At 55.9% G+C, this 14,833-nt stretch overlaps 3 protein-coding genes across 6 annotated transcripts; 1 reads left to right on the plus strand and 2 right to left on the minus strand.

Moving 5' to 3' along the window:
• Positions 1-259: 259 nt before the first annotated feature.
• Positions 260-8,999, plus strand: LOC147059763 (plakophilin-3-like). Of its 2 annotated transcripts, none has more exons than XM_085908590.1 (14): positions 260-804; positions 875-1,385; positions 3,010-3,086; positions 3,560-4,137; positions 4,254-4,377; positions 4,456-4,660; positions 4,732-4,891; positions 4,958-5,066; positions 5,133-5,297; positions 6,093-6,287; positions 6,373-6,526; positions 6,689-6,884; positions 7,269-7,356; positions 8,806-8,999. In XM_085908590.1, exons 1-14 carry the CDS (start codon positions 433-435, stop codon positions 8,845-8,847), a joined length of 2,976 nt encoding a protein of 991 aa, XP_085764716.1. In that variant the 5' UTR covers positions 260-432; the 3' UTR covers positions 8,848-8,999. The 2 variants fall into 2 exon arrangements, with proteins under 2 accessions (XP_085764716.1, XP_085764717.1); XM_085908591.1 differs by having other exon boundaries at positions 6,096-6,287.
• A 1,036-nt stretch (positions 9,000-10,035) lies between these two features.
• On the minus strand, positions 10,036-12,567 carry mtfmt (mitochondrial methionyl-tRNA formyltransferase). 2 transcript variants are annotated; one of them, XM_085908609.1, is made up of 9 exons: positions 12,192-12,566; positions 11,647-11,844; positions 11,415-11,537; positions 11,227-11,329; positions 11,077-11,152; positions 10,914-11,005; positions 10,772-10,850; positions 10,627-10,700; positions 10,036-10,534 (listed from the first exon to the last, which is right to left on the minus strand). In XM_085908609.1, the coding sequence occupies exons 1-9, from the start codon at positions 12,389-12,391 to the stop codon at positions 10,355-10,357; spliced, it is 1,125 nt and encodes a 374-aa protein (XP_085764735.1). In that variant the 5' UTR covers positions 12,392-12,566; the 3' UTR covers positions 10,036-10,354. The 2 variants fall into 2 exon arrangements, with proteins under 2 accessions (XP_085764735.1, XP_085764736.1); XM_085908610.1 differs by lacking the exons at positions 10,627-10,700; positions 10,772-10,850 and having other exon boundaries at positions 12,192-12,567.
• Positions 12,568-12,765: 198 nt separating this feature from the next.
• On the minus strand, positions 12,766-14,429 carry LOC147059765 (uncharacterized). 2 transcript variants are annotated; one of them, XM_085908621.1, is made up of 6 exons: positions 14,346-14,429; positions 13,932-13,973; positions 13,678-13,788; positions 13,485-13,575; positions 13,040-13,420; positions 12,766-12,899 (listed from the first exon to the last, which is right to left on the minus strand). In XM_085908621.1, exons 2-5 carry the CDS (start codon positions 13,969-13,971, stop codon positions 13,087-13,089), a joined length of 576 nt encoding a protein of 191 aa, XP_085764747.1. In that variant the 5' UTR covers positions 13,972-13,973; positions 14,346-14,429; the 3' UTR covers positions 12,766-12,899; positions 13,040-13,086. The 2 variants fall into 2 exon arrangements, with proteins under 2 accessions (XP_085764747.1, XP_085764746.1); XM_085908620.1 differs by lacking the exon at positions 12,766-12,899 and having other exon boundaries at positions 12,923-13,420.
• Between the last annotated feature and the right edge of the window lie 404 nt (positions 14,430-14,833).

Here is a 14,833-nt window from a genome sequence, read left to right on the forward strand (position 1 = left end):
AACGCCAAAATGTTCTTGACGGTTGCAAGTTAAGTTGGATGAGGCCCCACTTCTTTTTGGATGAATATTATTATTATATATGTCTTGAAATGTTTGCCTCTCACGTGGAAGTGTTTCACTTGGCAAACGTGCATTTGATGTTTTGCAATTTGTCTTAGCATGAAGCTAGCAGAGGCTATTTGATTGTTTGAAATACACAAATGAACAATTGTACTTTTGTGGTGCCCAGAACTCAAGTTTGCAGTCGCAAGTCAAAAAAAAAAAAAAAGAAAAGTGCCCCCACGCCAGCTCGCTCACACAGTATCACGGGAAAGTCCCAAGTCGGCTCGCTCGTATCTCAAAGGCGCCAAATATGCTCTTTGAGCGTTTAGTGGCGCACGGATTGAAGGTTTGGCCACTTCTGACTTGACGTGCTGCCTCTGAATTCGCTCAATGTTTGGGAATGTTCTGATAATCCCGTCAGCCACGGCCGTTCCTCCTTGCAGACGAGGAGGCGGAGCCACAACGCCAACCGCGACAAACTTTAACTCAACATCACCCTGCTTTTACACTAGTGGCAGATATGTGTGTGTGTGTGTGGATTCAGGGGTCACGACCTCGTTACTAAGCGCTAATGTGAAACACGTTGGGAAGGCTGAAGGAGGAGGAGTCGGCCAAACTACACTATCACGCCATGAAAGTACACGAGAGAATCCATCCGAAAAACTAAAGTACACGACAATGTTTAGTGGAGGCCACACAAAAGGCTCCAATGCATTACTGCTACGTTCCACGAGGGACATGAGAGAGGACAAGAGGCCACAGGTCAGCGCGCACCTTTGACTGACGTTCATTCCACTCGCGTAAGGTGCTTCTTTTCTTTTCTTTCATCCAGTCAGTCAGCAGGTGGTCTACCCATCGGCTCGGCTCGGCTCGGCTCGGGCCGGCCCGGCTCGGATCCCGCCCCTCCGGGCCCATGGACACCATCTGGTCTGGTCTCCTCCCCTCCATGGCCCTCCTCCCCTCCATTGCCCTCCCCTCCCCTCCCCTCCTCGTCAGTGGGTCAGTGCGCGAAAGAGCGACGGCCGCCCCAAGTCGTCCGCCGCTGCTCTGCTCTGCGCTGGTCTCGGCCGTCCGGCCCGGATTGCTTCTCGAGTGGTCTCCGTGCGCTCGCCGTGGCAGCAGGATGAGCGCGGCGGCGGTGGTGGACGGTTGCTTCCTGTCCGCCTTGCAGCCCAACTCGTCGCGCACCGCCTACGTGGTTCCCTCGGACGGCCCGTGTTCGGACTTTGGGGCCAAGGCGCGGAGGGTCCAGGAGCAGGTCCGCCTGCGCTTGGCCGAGAAGAAGTCTCCGTCGCTGGGGAGGCTGAACACCGCCGACGACGACGCGGTGCTTGGACCGGCAGGTGAAAAATAGCCGTCCGTCCTTTTTTTTTTTTTTGCTTTGCTTGATTGGATTGATGTGGAATGACGAGCGAGATCCTTTGGTGACGCTTTTGTGGTGCGAAATTCAACAATTGGCACTGAAAAGTCTGGGGCTACTTAACGTGTTCATAAATAACTGACATGTCGAAATTGGATCGTGTTCACCTGCTTGATTACATTTCAAGTAAAAAACCAAATTCTCGTCTAAATATCAAATAGAACGAGCCCCTCAAGCTGAAGACGCATGAAATGAGAAGACAAAGTGTGCAAAAGTCAGAAGAAGCCCATCGGGGCGCATCCCAAAACTCCCCAAAAGAGTGGCTTCCTCTTTGTGTTTCAAGCAACAAAGGCCATTTTTCAATGTAATGCCTGGGGAATGTGCTTGCATAAGTGCGCACACCCTCTTCCAAACGGGGGACCACTGCGCGCGCTGGAGACGTACCAAGCCCCGAGGTCAATTCTTACTTTTTGTACTCCAGACTTGTTTGTGTGTGGCCATTTTGTGAGGCCGCCTTGGCACCCTTTCCTGTTTTTGCGGCGACGTTGGCGTGACAGTAGTTGTACAAAGCATGACAGAAGCTCAGCAAAGGAACGGGTTCACAGACATCCCAGTCACCTCGCCATAAGAGGACAAACAGGTTGGTTATTGTGCTCCCTTTTGCCGCCTGTGTTTATCTGCGGCTAAATGCACAGATGAAGTCAGTCCCATTGGAGAAAAAGTCAGCTCAAGGTTGTTTTGCAGCGTGGCCTTGCTCTACTTCAACTTTGCCTTCACCTGCCTTTCAACACAAACAAGCTGCTAAAGTGACCACTTCTTTTTATCATCCGATGAGTCGACGCTTGGCCTCCGATCGGACGTTTGTAGGTCTTTATTTGTCAAGGCGGCGCGTGGTTGTTTGGGGATCCCGACGGACACGTAATGTTGCTGCAAGGTGGCGGCGAGCGCGGGAGCACGTGTTGGAGACGTGGCGGCGCTCGCAGTTTAGAGAAGCTCATTAGCGGTTTGCGGCAGCTCTCCAGCCAGCGTCGTAAAGCCATAATTGCAGGCGTAAAGTCACCAAGGGTGCTCCTGGCCTGGCCTGGCCTGGCCAAGTGTGAGGAAGCGTTCCCCAGAGGTCAGAGGCGCCATTAACATTCTCGGTGCTCCTTATCTGCCTCGGGAGCTGCGAAGGGATTTTACAAGAACGGAAAAGGCAGTACTGGCCTGATCAGCGCCGCGTCTCGGAACGCTCTCATATTGACTCCGTCTGTCGGCGCTCGCTTTGCATTCCTGCTTGGACACGTGACCCCCGGCGAGGCCCCGGCGAAGCATGCGGCCAGGAGGCCCTCCTTAACACCCAAGCCTCCTACTCCCTCCCTCCCTTCCTTCCGGACTGGGGGCTGCTGACCTTCCTCTGTCAAACTCTCTCACAAGATCTCAGACAAAAGTCTGTATTATGAGGACCACAAGATCAAACGCGTTCGCTCGCTAAAAAGAAAACAATTGGCTGGAGAATGATTCCGCAAAGCCCGTTTGAAATGCTCCAGCAAAGTCCAGAGCCATTTTTTACGGTGCTCGGAGAAGGCAAAAGTGAGGTTGGAGTAACGCCCGTGTCCATTTGTTAGCGTATCCAGCATGCGAGTACAGCGGCAGAGGCTTCAGCTCCAGATCCATGATCCACACGCCCAGCCGCATCATGGCGGTGAGTACTGCCTCAGATTATTATTCTTATTCTGGCCCCCTGTCACCATGACATAACGGCGACGGGCCGAATAGTTGCACAAGCAGCTCATGAGCCCGACACACGCGCACACACACACACACACACACAGCGCTCTCCACCCACCGTCTTCACGTTTCAGCACTCATAAGTGTGGTTAAAGCCACAACAATGAAAGCGGAGCAAACAGGACGTGGAGCAGTTGCTTTTGATTGGCCGGCCCGGCCCCAGCAACAATGCAGAGGCCAAAAGTCAGCATCCTGCTTTCAAACGCCGCTTCCTTCCCGTCAAGGAGGACATGGCCGGCCGGCCGGCTGGCCAGCCACGCAAAAATGGGCTGATTCGGCATCTCCGAGATGAGATGGGCTGGCCGCCGCCCCTCGCTTTGATTGGCCGCGAGCGCTGGCAAGGGTGACGCCTGTGGCCTTCCTTCCTTCCTTCCCACCTTCCCGCAGGTGTCCACCACGCCCTCCGGCGGCTTCTCGTCTCGCTCGGCGGCGGAGACCTCGTCCAAGGTGCGTGCCAGCGTGGCGCAGCAGAGCGTCTTCCAAAGTCACAGCGCCCGCAGCCGCCGCACCAAGTCGCTGTGCCAGGCCGAGATCAACCATCACGGCGGGGACAACCCCGTGGCGTGGGCGCCCCCCGCCCTGAGGCGCACCCTCAGCGGCACCCTGCGGGGCAGCACCACGCAGGGCGGCGCCCCGCGAGGCGGCGACTGGGCCGACCAGGAGCCGCCCATCCGCTTCACCTACAAAGGCCCCTCGCACCGCACCATCAGCCGCATGGGCAACCGCCAGCAGCACGGCGCCGCCGCCTACGGCTGGGGGGCGCGGGCCGAGGGCTGGGGAAGTCAGCGCGTCCCGCAGTGGCACGTGCACCGGCCCGGCCACGTTCTGAGCTATCAAAGCGGCGCGCAGCACGCCGCCTCGGCGTCCGTTCACCGAGCGGCGTCGGTGCGCAGCGTGGCCAGTGTGGGCAAAGGGCTGGACGTGTTGGATGGAGCGTCCGTTTGCAGCAACGAGCAACTGGCGGGGTGAGGCCTGGCTCTGACTTTGTTCTTCTTCTCCCCAACTCTCTTCTCAGAAATGGCCTTTCCTCATTGCTAATGTATGTAGTATCATCAATGTAACGTTTCTCTTCCCATTGCAGGATGCAAGGCCTGGACGCGCAGACCGCCGTCAGGTATTTGTGCGAGCCGGACGCCGCCTTGCAGATCCTGGGCGCCGCCTACATTCAGCACCAGTGTTACCATAGCAGCGATTCCAAAAAGCAGGTACTTTGTTCACGCCGCATTCCTGCCTGCCTGCCTGCCTGCCTGCTGTCGTTGACGCGAGCGGCGGCTGCCCGCCAGGTGCGCCTTCTCCAAGGCGTCCCGGCTCTGGTTCAGCTTTTCTCCAGCGACAACTTGGAGGTGCTGCGCTTCGCCACGGGCGCCACGCGCAACCTCATCTACGAGAACGCCGACAACAAGGTGGCGCTCGTCGACGCCGGCGGCGTGGCGCGCCTCGTGGCCATCTTGGGAGAACCGGACGAGGAGCTCCGCAAGAACATCACAGGTTATCTATCCGTCCCGTTTGCGCGGATGGAGAACGCGCCCGACGCTAACGGCGTGAGGTCCCGCCGGCAGGCGTGCTGTGGAACCTGTCGTCCAGAGACAACCTGAAGGAGAAGCTGTGCAGAGAGGCTTTGGCAGAGCTGAGCGGCAAAGTTCTGATCCCTCTTTGTGCCTGCATTCCGCTCAGCCCCTCCGAGAAAGACGTCTTCAACAACGCCACCGGATGCCTCAGGTACCTCGCCCACGGACCTCGCCCCGTTTCGAGACATCAGCGCGTTTGTCCGACGCGTCTGCGCAGAAACTTGAGCTCGGTCAACCAGAGGACGAGAGAGAAGATGAGGGACACGTCGGGCCTGGTGGACTCTCTGGTGTCTTACATCCAGCGGGAAGTCGGCGCCGACGACAAGGTAACGACAAAAATCCCACGCTTCTTCTTCTTGCTCCTCTTCATCTTCTGGCCCCTTCCGCTTCAGGGTTTGGAGAACTCGGCGTGCGTGCTGCGAAATCTGTCCTACCAGCTGTACTCGGAGCTGCCCCACTCGGTGCGACTTCGGCTGGAGGGTCCCGGCAGAGGCTCCGCCTCCAGGGAGGCCCAGGCCGTGGGCTGCTTCCCCATGTACGGCAAGAAGAACGCCGAGGTGAGCGGGCCCGAGTTAAACGAGCGTCGATGGGAATTGGTTTTTCTAAAGTCTTTGCAAACACGTACACAAACTACTTACGGGTAACATAAGACTGGGAATGTGAGCCCATTGCAAGCCTTAGCTTAGCTTAGCGCGGGCCGCCTTGGCCCCGAATGCATCTCCGTGAAGGTGGACGTTCTGCGAGCCCTTCTCTCTCTCTCTCTCCCCCGTCCGCCCCATTGCGGGCTCAAGCTTCAGGAGGTGTCCTCTCTCCCTCTCTTTCGGAGGAGGAGGGTAAGTGACAAGTGACTCTGCTCCACCTCGGAGAGCAACAGACTGAAAGCCGAGAAGCGGATCGCCTTGCGCCACAACAAGTGAGGCCGGCAAAGGTCCAATTACTGGCAACAATAGCCTCAACAATAGCATACAAAGTGCGCACGCGAACGACGGCGTCATCCCGCCCTCCCTCCGCTTTGCCAACACAAAACGCCATCGATGGGCGAAGCAAACTAGCAGCAATACTTCAAACGGACGTGCGAGCACAAACGGTGGAGTAACTGGTGCAGACAGACGAGATCACCGTACTGGTGTGCTCAGTCCAAATTGGCTCATATTACAGCAGTTTAGCGAGTTGCCAAAGGCTTGCTTCTCCGCCCGTCTTTAGGACACCGGTGGCCACGGCACGGCGCGTATGTTAGCGGCAGCTCCAAATCAATTGCGTGTCCATTGGGTTCCATTTTGAAAAACACCGGCGGCCGGCGTGTCACGGCATCCTTCCAATGTGTGTGCGCCCGCCCGCCCGCTTGCCCTTAGCAGCAGCAGCAGCAACGGCAGCAGAGCTTGGCCATCACGTCGGAGGCGTCGCGAGAAGCGCGCGGCGCCGAGTGGCTGTGGCACCCGCGGGTGGTGGCGCTGTACAAGCGGCTCCTCCAGAGCGCCCAGAGCACCTCCGCCAGCAGGGAGGCGGCCGTGGGCGCGCTGCAGAACCTCACCGCCGGAGACGGCAGGGTACGCCAAACGAAAAAGGGAGGGAGCCTCGGCTAGCTATGAACGCGGCTGCTGTGGCCCCTCTCTCTCTCTCTCTCTCTCTCAGTGGGCGTCGCTGCTGAGCGCGGTGGTCCTGGAGCAGGAGCGGATGCTGCCCAGCCTGCTGGACCTGCTGGACACCGACGACGAGGCCGAGCTGCGACCGCTCACCGCCCTGCTGAGGAACCTGGCCAGACACGCGGCCAACAAGGACCTCGTGGGTCGGTCGCGCGCACGCTTGCTTGCTTGCTTGCTTGCTTCCTCCTCATGAACGAGTTGCCTGCCGTTCGCGGTCCCGACGCATGCTGGCTGCGTTTATCTCGCCGCGCGTGTGCTGATGCATCGTGGCGGCGCTGCGTTCCTCCCTCTGTTTTTGGGTGCAGCCAAGAACATGGTGAGCGTCCTGGTGTCCAAGCTGCCCGGCGACGGGCTGCAGAAGACGCCGTCCTGCGAGGTGGTGGTCAACATCTGCGGCGCCCTCAATCACCTGGTCACCTGCAGCTCCCTGGCAGCCCGCGACATCGCCTACTTCAACGGCCTGCCCAAGCTGGTGGGCATCAAGACGTCCCATGACAACAGGTAGGCAGGCAGGCAGGCTCAGCCAAAAAACAGATGAATCCAGAGAGCCCTTTCAAGGCTGGATTGAGCCCCCCCACTCACTCCATAAGCGCAAGAGCAGGATTGTTCGTCTCCATGACGAGAGCGCCGTCAACTGTCCTCCGCAACGTGAGCCGGGAGAGCGATTAGCTCCGCCCACACCCTGAGACGATATCGTCCCTGGACATCTTTCATAGTTGTTTTTTTTTCGATTCCGATAGCGGACTACAGCGAAGGCGGCTCCACACCACAGTAATTGTCGCTAATGGCTTCTGGCTGACGCGGCTTTGGAATTTCCTCCTGGTTACGCTCACTGCTTCTCACGCTTTGTCACTTTGTGTGTGCGCGCTTTGCGCTTTGCGCTAGCTCGGGCGGTCTGAAAGCTTCCAGAGCGGCGTCCACTGTCCTCTGCAACATGTTCCAGTACAGCAAACTGCACAAAGACTACAAACTGGTGAGACAACCTTTGAAATGGGTGGGGCGGGCACAAGACACGCTCGCACACTGAAGTGGCCGGGGTGAAAAACCGGGGTCAAGCAAAACGGCTCGCTCGGATTGCAACCTCAGCTGAGGGGGGGGGGGGGCTTTGGCGTGAAGAGCGCAGGAGGTCGGGAGCAGGGCTACATGGGACACGGGGAGGTGGGCTTTTTTTCTCTTGTCGCCGTACCCGTGATTTAGGAGGAATTCTCCAGAATGAAGCTTTGTGTGAGAACAAGGGCGCTGCGGACATCTGGTTGCCGCGGCGACAACCCCTCCCTCCCTCCCTCCCGGCAACACACGCACACTGAGGGTACAGTAAGGCCAGTGTGTTGGAGGCGAACACCCTCCTTGTTCTCCTCTGAACTGAAGACCTGATCCAAAAATGCACACAATTGCTCTTTTTAGCTTCACGTCATTCACATGTCAAGTCCAAAAGAGGCGTTGCACCCCAATAAAAGTGAGATACGATGCCAAGCGACCCCACCCGACCTCGGTGTTCCTTTTGTTCACACGCATGAAAAGAGGAGGCGAGCGAGGTGAAGGTCGGAACGCCACGACACGCTCGAGCGGCGGCAAACACGCCAGGCGGGGCCGAGCGGATCGGCAAAGATTGCGCAACCCGCGCTTTTTGGGGAGCCGGGCAAACAAACAACGCTCCGACTCGAAACGGAAGCTGTCCTTTTTTCCAAAGCCTTTTACTCAACAAAAGGTGTTATGAGTTTTGCCGGGCGGGCGGGGGTGCATGTCCAGATGTTTGTGGACAGCTCGCGGGCCGCTTTCCCATTGGTCGCCTGCCCCCCCCCCGCCTTTTCGTTGAATCTGGGGAACGTTCTGAGAAAACAAAAGGAACGAGCTGCCTCTTTTCTCTAAGTCGGCAAAAGCGGCCCGCCGAGGTTTTAAAGCTCTGGCCGAACGCACAATTAGGCTTTCAGATGAAGCTTTCGAGTTACGGATTCATCTTTTAACGCCAAACTTGTGAAATGTGGGCCTTTCCGACCCAGCTTTGGACATGGCGTTAGGCTTTCCTATGAAGCTTTGGGGGCAGGGTGTCGAATCAGGGCGTCAAGCGAAGCTCGGGCAGGGTTTGAGGTCAGCCTCTGGCACTCCCAAATTTTCGACCATTGCCGAAGCTCGGGCAGGGTCCCAAATTTTCTACCATGGCCGAAGCTCGGGCAGGGTTTGAGATCAGCCTCTGGCACTCCCAAATTTTCGACCATTGCCGAAGCTCGGGCAGGGTCCCAAATTTTCTACCATGGCCGAAGCTCGGGCAGGGTTTGAGATCAGCCTCTGGCACTCCCAAATTTTCGACCATTGCCGAAGCTCGGGCAGGGTCCCAAATTTTCTACCATGGCCGAAGCTCGGGCAGGGTTTGAGGTCAGCCTTTGGCACTCCCAAATGTTTCACATCTTTTCTTCTCTTTCAGAAAGGTTTTGCGCGTCGGGATTTTGCCGACGCCAGCGTGTGAAAGCCTCAAGAACAGGAAGTTGGCTAACCGGGCCGAGAGGCGGCAAGTGTCCCGAGCGCCCCACGACGGGCTGCTTGACGGTTTCCGTGACAACGGCCACTAATCACTAAAACGTTTTTACTACTACTTCCTAAAGTAAAGCGGCGCTTACATTTGTTTGTTTCTTTTTTGAACTGAAATCCTCACGGTCTTTAGTTTTGTGACACGGCTGTCCACTCCGCTGAGTTGCGGCCATTTGAATTAACCCACATTTCATTACATGAGGTTGTCGGCAATTTAACGGATCTAAACATGATACATATATTCATCTCTTGACTCACTTTTGATAAATGCTTTGATTTATGGGCGCGGAAGTCGCTAAGTATGAACTGGAACGTTTGATCAGATGTTTGCTCGGACAGAAAGATGGAACTGCCAGGCGTTTGAGACTTTTACCGAGGGACGGTGAAGATGGCGGCCTTTTGCAAACTATCCAACTGAAATGTGATTGAAGGCCGGCCCCTTAACTAATGCTTGGCAAGTTGAGATTTGTTGAACGTCACTCGGTCCAAGGGAAGTGTTTTATGGGAATTGCGTCGCCATCGTAACACGTTCATCCGAGCCTGTTGACTTCAAAAGATGGCGGCCATTCTGAAACTAGAAAAAGACCTTGGGATGGGATACACGGCCACTTTCATTTAGCACTTACGAAACAAGCGCTGACATTTTGCAAGCTGAGGGAAAGGTGGATCTTTTCTTTTTGTCCCCTAGGGGGCGGCGCTAATGCCGATGGCAAAAAAAAAACAAGGTTCTTTGGCTTCGTTCTCATCCATTTGTTGAACGCGTAACTAACATTTCCGATGGCTTTTCCGATTCGAGGCTCGCCAGTGTCCCATTTCCCAAACCTCAACTTGCTTTGAGACTTTGTGTTGTTGTTTTGTTTTTGTTGCAAACTAAAGTTTGTTTGAGGCTGAGTGAATATGTGCACATTCCTAATAAAAGCATGCAAACTAAAGTGTCTTTGTTGATGCGTGGTGTGAACGATACAAATAAAAGACGGAAAGAATAAAAATGCTGCTGCAGACAAAGTCTGATCCCCCAAAAAGTCAGATTGAAATGGGGAGTCGAATACAAGACAAGTGGTTATGTTGCCCGAGGTCGAAAAAGGGCTGATAACATATTAAATGAGGACACGTGAAAATAGTAGGGTGAAATTGAAGAGAATGATTATAAAAAAGGGGTTTTGCTGATGGAAAAACAACTTTTGGAACAGAATAGCGTCATTCATTTGACTAGTTTGTGTCACGTCTGACCATAGTCTTTCAATCATTTTTTTGCAAGCAATTTTCAAGCCACGATTGTGGGGATGTGCAAAACACATCAGGTGGCGGCGGCTAGCGGCACCCCACTCCAAAATGGACCCTTCAAAAGGCGAGAAGGTCATACCAGCCGCGCCGGGACGGTGGAGCCTCGTCACCCGAAATGCGACTCTTGCGGTCGTCAATGGCGATGCAGACGTCTGCCGACGTCAGGCGCTCTGGTCGCGGGCGTCTCTCCGCTCGGCGGAGGGAGTGCTGACGAAGGCGGCGGGGGCCGAGTCCCGGGCGGCGCCGCGCGGCCTCAGCGTCTGGTGCAAGTAACCGTTATAAAAGTCGGCCGCCGTCAGACGCTTGTTCAGGATCACCGACTTGAAGGCCACCCAGCCGTCCTGGAGACACAAAAGCAGCAGAGGACCTTTCTGAAGCCTTGAGTTGTCACACCGCTGGCCGTGACCAGCGTGGGAGGGAGGGAGCCAATCACCTTGCAGCGCACGGCCAGCGCGTCGGACTCCTTGCGAAAGCTCACCCGCCCCGGCGTCCGCTCCTCGCTCGCGTCTGCGTGAGAAGAAAAGACCCAATGAGCGGGACGGGAGGGGGAGCCACGCAAAGACGACGGCGAGACCGGCCTGCAAAGGAGATGTGGCACCTCCCGGCAAAGTCCACAAGCTTGATGGTGCGACCCATCCACGTGGTCCTCAGAGGGATCTGCGCGAGGACAAACGTTACGGCCACGTTTGTCCCCATGGATGGGATGGACGGCTCACCCACCCGCCATCCGACGGCTCGGTAGAGGCGCTCGATGTCTCGGCACGTGTGCTCCTCCCACACAATCCAGCTCGTGGAGACGCCGATCTTCGGGGCTGTCGGGGGGGGGGGACGGCAAGCGTCGGTCCTAGCTCGCTCGGGCAAACTGGCATAAAGCGGCTCATACCGAAGGTGGCGCCGGTCGGGCTCTGCTCCCGCTTGTCGGCCATCCGCCGAGGCAAGTCCCGTAACGTGTCCAGGAGCTGCTTTGGCAGAAAAGGCTTTTGTCTGAGGCGCACGGCAAATACCTCCCGGCGGTTTCCGAGGTGCGACTGACCAGCCGAGCTCCTTTGACGGCGAGGACCTCGGCGAGCCGCTCGGCCGTGCTGCTCTCGGGGACGGCGTGGACAGTCTGGTTCAGGATGGGACCCTCGTCGAATCTGAACGCGAGACAGAGGAAATTAGGAGCTGCCATTGTTAGCGCTAAGCTAAGCGGGCTTCCCCGTTGCCAGGAAAAAAATTCACCTGCGAGCTCGTATCTGCATGATGGTCACGCCCGTCACGGCGTCTCCGTTGAGGACGGTGTGGAAGATTGGCGCCGGACCGCGCCACCGAGGCAGAAGGCTTGGATGGACGTTTAGGATGCCGCTGACAAAAAACAGACAGACAGACAGACAGCCCAAGATTTCCCAATTGGACATTGAATGTTGACGCAAAGAAGCCAACGCGCAATGACTGGCTCAGCCATCTTCCTTACCACGCAAACTTGTCAATGAATGTTTGGCGGAGCAAACACCCGAAGGACACCACCACGCCCACGTCAAAGCGTCCGTCCACGTCTGCCGGCGGCCACGCGTGCAGCGCCAGACCCCGGCGCCGGGCAAAGTCGGCCACCGGAACGTCGGCGCTCAGCGTCGCCACCTCCAACGACGACACTGCGCCTCCCGCGCGACTCCTAGAACAAAGGCAGCTGGCTGCTGACTGCTGGCTGCTGACTGCTGGCTGCTGGCTGCTGGCTGCCGGCTGCTGGCTGCCGGCTGCCGGCTGCTGGCTGCTGACTGCTGGCTGCTGGCTGCTGACTGCTGGCTGCTGACTGGCTTCCCCTCGCCCATAGGTGTCAAACTCCAGGCCCGGCCAAATCATTTGCTCGTAATGAGGGAAACTATGACTACATGACAAAAGTGGCTTTGACAGCCCGGCCTAAGTTCACTTTCAACTACAAGATCGTAGCGTTCAATCTTTAAGAGCGGTTCGTTTTACAAGGTGAACACTCGGCTTTCCTTTTCCTTCCCGGCCGGTTACCTTTCTGCCGCGAGGACCTTGAGGGACTCCACGGCGAAGTGATCCGAGCCCAAGAACAGCAGCCTCCAAGGGGGGCCGGACGAGCACAGACGCCTGTGCAGCGTCGGCCGCAGGGTCCGCCTCGCAGACACCCTGCCGAAGACGCCGAGGCGGAGGACAGCCAGCGTGACCCCAGCCGCCCCGCCACCGCCGCTCCGCATCCTCGCATGGGACTCTGAAAGCCGAAGCCTCGCCCGGCAGTCGGAGCTTCTCCTACTATGAGCGAACACACACAGAACTGAGGAGAAGATTACGACGAACGTTGGACGAGAGTTGAGGAGGACACGGAGGCTGCCATTTTGACAAACACGCTTCTCTTTTTTGTTTGTATTTTTTGCCCTCTCTTTCTTCTTCGTCGGCGGATTTAGTTGACATGAGCGCCGCCATCCGGATCTATTCGCGAACTACGCAAACGCATTGCACTCAATGAGAAAAGTCGAGCGTAGTAATGAGCTTATCGTCTTTCTTTTTCTATAATCTTTCTTTCTTTCTTTCTTTCTTTTCCTCCATTTGTATGATTTCTTGACATTTTGCTGTCAATCATTCTTTTATTGACAAGTATTGGCAACATGTATGATACTGTCATTCTTATGAATAAAATGTTGCTTTTACAAAAACACCGTTGACGTTTTCTTATCCCGCTGAGCACAGCCACTCGATTAGGTGCACCTGGATGGAAGCAGATGGGTACGTAAACACAAACAGTCACTGATTTATTGACAGTTTTATATTGAATGATTTACATTTCATTGTGTTGACACCAATTTTTGGACAATATCATCAGCACCCTCTTATCAGTGGATGCACACCTGCTTCATTCAAGTTAAAGGAGACGTTGTTGTGGTTGCGGGCATGTTCATCTGTCTCCTTCATCCTTCATCTCATCTTCGTCGCCCTCGTCATCCGGCGGGGTCGGCTTGACTTGGACCTCGGCGCGGGCCTGGGTGTCAGGGTACAGGCAGGAAGTGTTTCCGTCCTTCCACGTCAGCACGATGCTCCCCGCTTTCATGTCGCCGGTATCGCCGTTGCAAGGCGACGCCCTCGGCGGCGACCGCGTGGTCCTCTGCGACGACGGCGTGCCGCCGCAGGCCGGCGGGCCGTCGTCTCCCGGCCACGTCTGCTCTTCGCCTCTGTGGGCCGAGGCGACGGCGGCGGCGGCCGCCTTGTACTTGGCGACCTTCCTCCTATTCCTGAGCGTGCACAGATGTGGAGTTAGCCCGTCAGACTAATGGGTTTGCGTTAGCATCAGCCCACCTGCTCGCCATGGCGCCCATTCCCAGCAAGAGGAAGCCGACCAGAAGGCAGACGAAGGCCAAACCCAACAGCACAAATTTCCACACGGTCGCTGGAAGACATTTGAGCAAGTTCTGCTTTTGCATTCCCGTTCTTTCGCCCCGCTGTATCCCATTTGTTTGTTCACCGTCACTGACAAATGGCGAGTTCTTACCGTCTTCGGTGCGATAAAACCATCGCAGATATTCTTTGTGTTCATCCGTCACGGCGGCCTTCTTCTCCGCTGCCTCGGTTAACGCGTGGCCGTCGTGCGCGGACGTCAAACCTTGGAGAATCAACAATGGTCATCATCCGGTAGCCGGCGTGCTACGAAACGCTAACGTCTGGCTTTTGGTCGTGCTGACGTTTGACGACGTGAACGACTCTCGCGCGCGTGCGTGTGTGTGTGTGTGTGTGTGTGTGTTTTACCTGAGACGATGACAAAGAGAAGCCAGCAGCCAGCAAGCATCTCTGAAAGGCAGGCACAAGTTCATCGCTTGACAATTCGTACCGTGCCGTTTGCTCACATTCAATGGCAATATTGACATTTTCTCTCAATAGTATTACGCGTGATCACAATCGTGGCCATAAGAACGACAAACAGAAAACAATCGACATCATCAATTTGGCCAAATATGACCTTTGGACTTTTTCCTCAAATTTGCAAAAGAAAACGCCGATGTGTCATTTGGGAATCTTTGACCACATATGGAGAAAATATGAGTGAATGTTCTGCATTTGCATTTCCCACGTCCTCATCCATAAAGCCACTATCAGCCAATCTATCACTATCCATCCGTGCGTCTTCCACGTGAAAAATGAAATACATCAAAGTCAACTCACTGCGTCTGTTGCGTGGAGTCCGAGACCAGTGAAAGTTTGACCAATTTTGAGTTGGACGGGAACCATCACGGGAACAAAGTTCAAAGTCTGTGCGTGTGCGCGTGCGTGTGCGCATGCGTGTGGTTACCGTTTAAACAGGCAACCAGGCAGGCAGGCAGGCAGGCAGGCAGGCGTGTGCGCGCGAATGTTTATGAGACTGTGACTCACCGGTCAAAGCGCAGTGGCCTTGGCTCCCTCCAGCCATTTTTTATTTCTACAGTGGAGGTCAACGACATGACGGTTGCAAGCAGGAAGCAGAATCTGCTCAACACGTGCCGGTTGACTCCAGGCTTTCATCCGGGACTCACAAACGAGACCGCCGACCCATCCGCATAGCACGGCTACGATGGTTTTTTGCTCAACTTGCGGGACCTCACGAGGAAATCCATAGCGTTCATTATTATCGGCCAAAGTTTCAGGAAATGTTAGGTACCGTAAGGTGTCAAAGT

This window comes from Syngnathus leptorhynchus, chromosome 3, assembly GCF_054491065.1.
Source record: "Syngnathus leptorhynchus isolate UIUO chromosome 3, UIUO_Slep, whole genome shotgun sequence".
In the NCBI taxonomy this organism is placed as follows: domain Eukaryota; kingdom Metazoa; phylum Chordata; class Actinopteri; order Syngnathiformes; family Syngnathidae; genus Syngnathus; species Syngnathus leptorhynchus.

What these genes read in the sequence shown, in the direction of transcription:
- LOC147059765 (XM_085908621.1), bottom strand. Translation starts at nt 13,971, where the DNA reads ATGCTTGCTGGCTGCTGGCTTCTCTTTGTCATCGTCTCAG. An exon ending in TCTCTTTGTCATCGTCTCAG is followed by an intron (nt 13,789 to 13,931) that starts GTAAAACACACA and finishes TGATTCTCCAAG; the next exon opens with GTTTGACGTCCGCGCACGAC. An exon ending in ATGGGCGCCATGGCGAGCAG is followed by an intron (nt 13,421 to 13,484) that starts GTGGGCTGATGC and finishes GTGCACGCTCAG; the next exon opens with GAATAGGAGGAAGGTCGCCA.
- mtfmt (XM_085908609.1), bottom strand. Translation starts at nt 12,391, where the DNA reads ATGCGGAGCGGCGGTGGCGGGGCGGCTGGGGTCACGCTGGCTGTCCTC. An exon ending in CCCGACCGGCGCCACCTTCG is followed by an intron (nt 11,006 to 11,076) that starts GTATGAGCCGCT and finishes CCCCCCCGACAG; the next exon opens with CCCCGAAGATCGGCGTCTCC. An exon ending in GTGCCACATCTCCTTTGCAG is followed by an intron (nt 10,701 to 10,771) that starts GCCGGTCTCGCC and finishes CTTCTCACGCAG; the next exon opens with ACGCGAGCGAGGAGCGGACG.
- LOC147059763 (XM_085908590.1), top strand. Translation starts at nt 433, where the DNA reads ATGTTTGGGAATGTTCTGATAATCCCGTCAGCCACGGCCGTTCCTCCT. An exon ending in CGCGGTGCTTGGACCGGCAG is followed by an intron (nt 1,386 to 3,009) that starts GTGAAAAATAGC and finishes TCCATTTGTTAG; the next exon opens with CGTATCCAGCATGCGAGTAC. An exon ending in ACGGCAAGAAGAACGCCGAG is followed by an intron (nt 5,298 to 6,092) that starts GTGAGCGGGCCC and finishes GCTTGCCCTTAG; the next exon opens with CAGCAGCAGCAGCAACGGCA.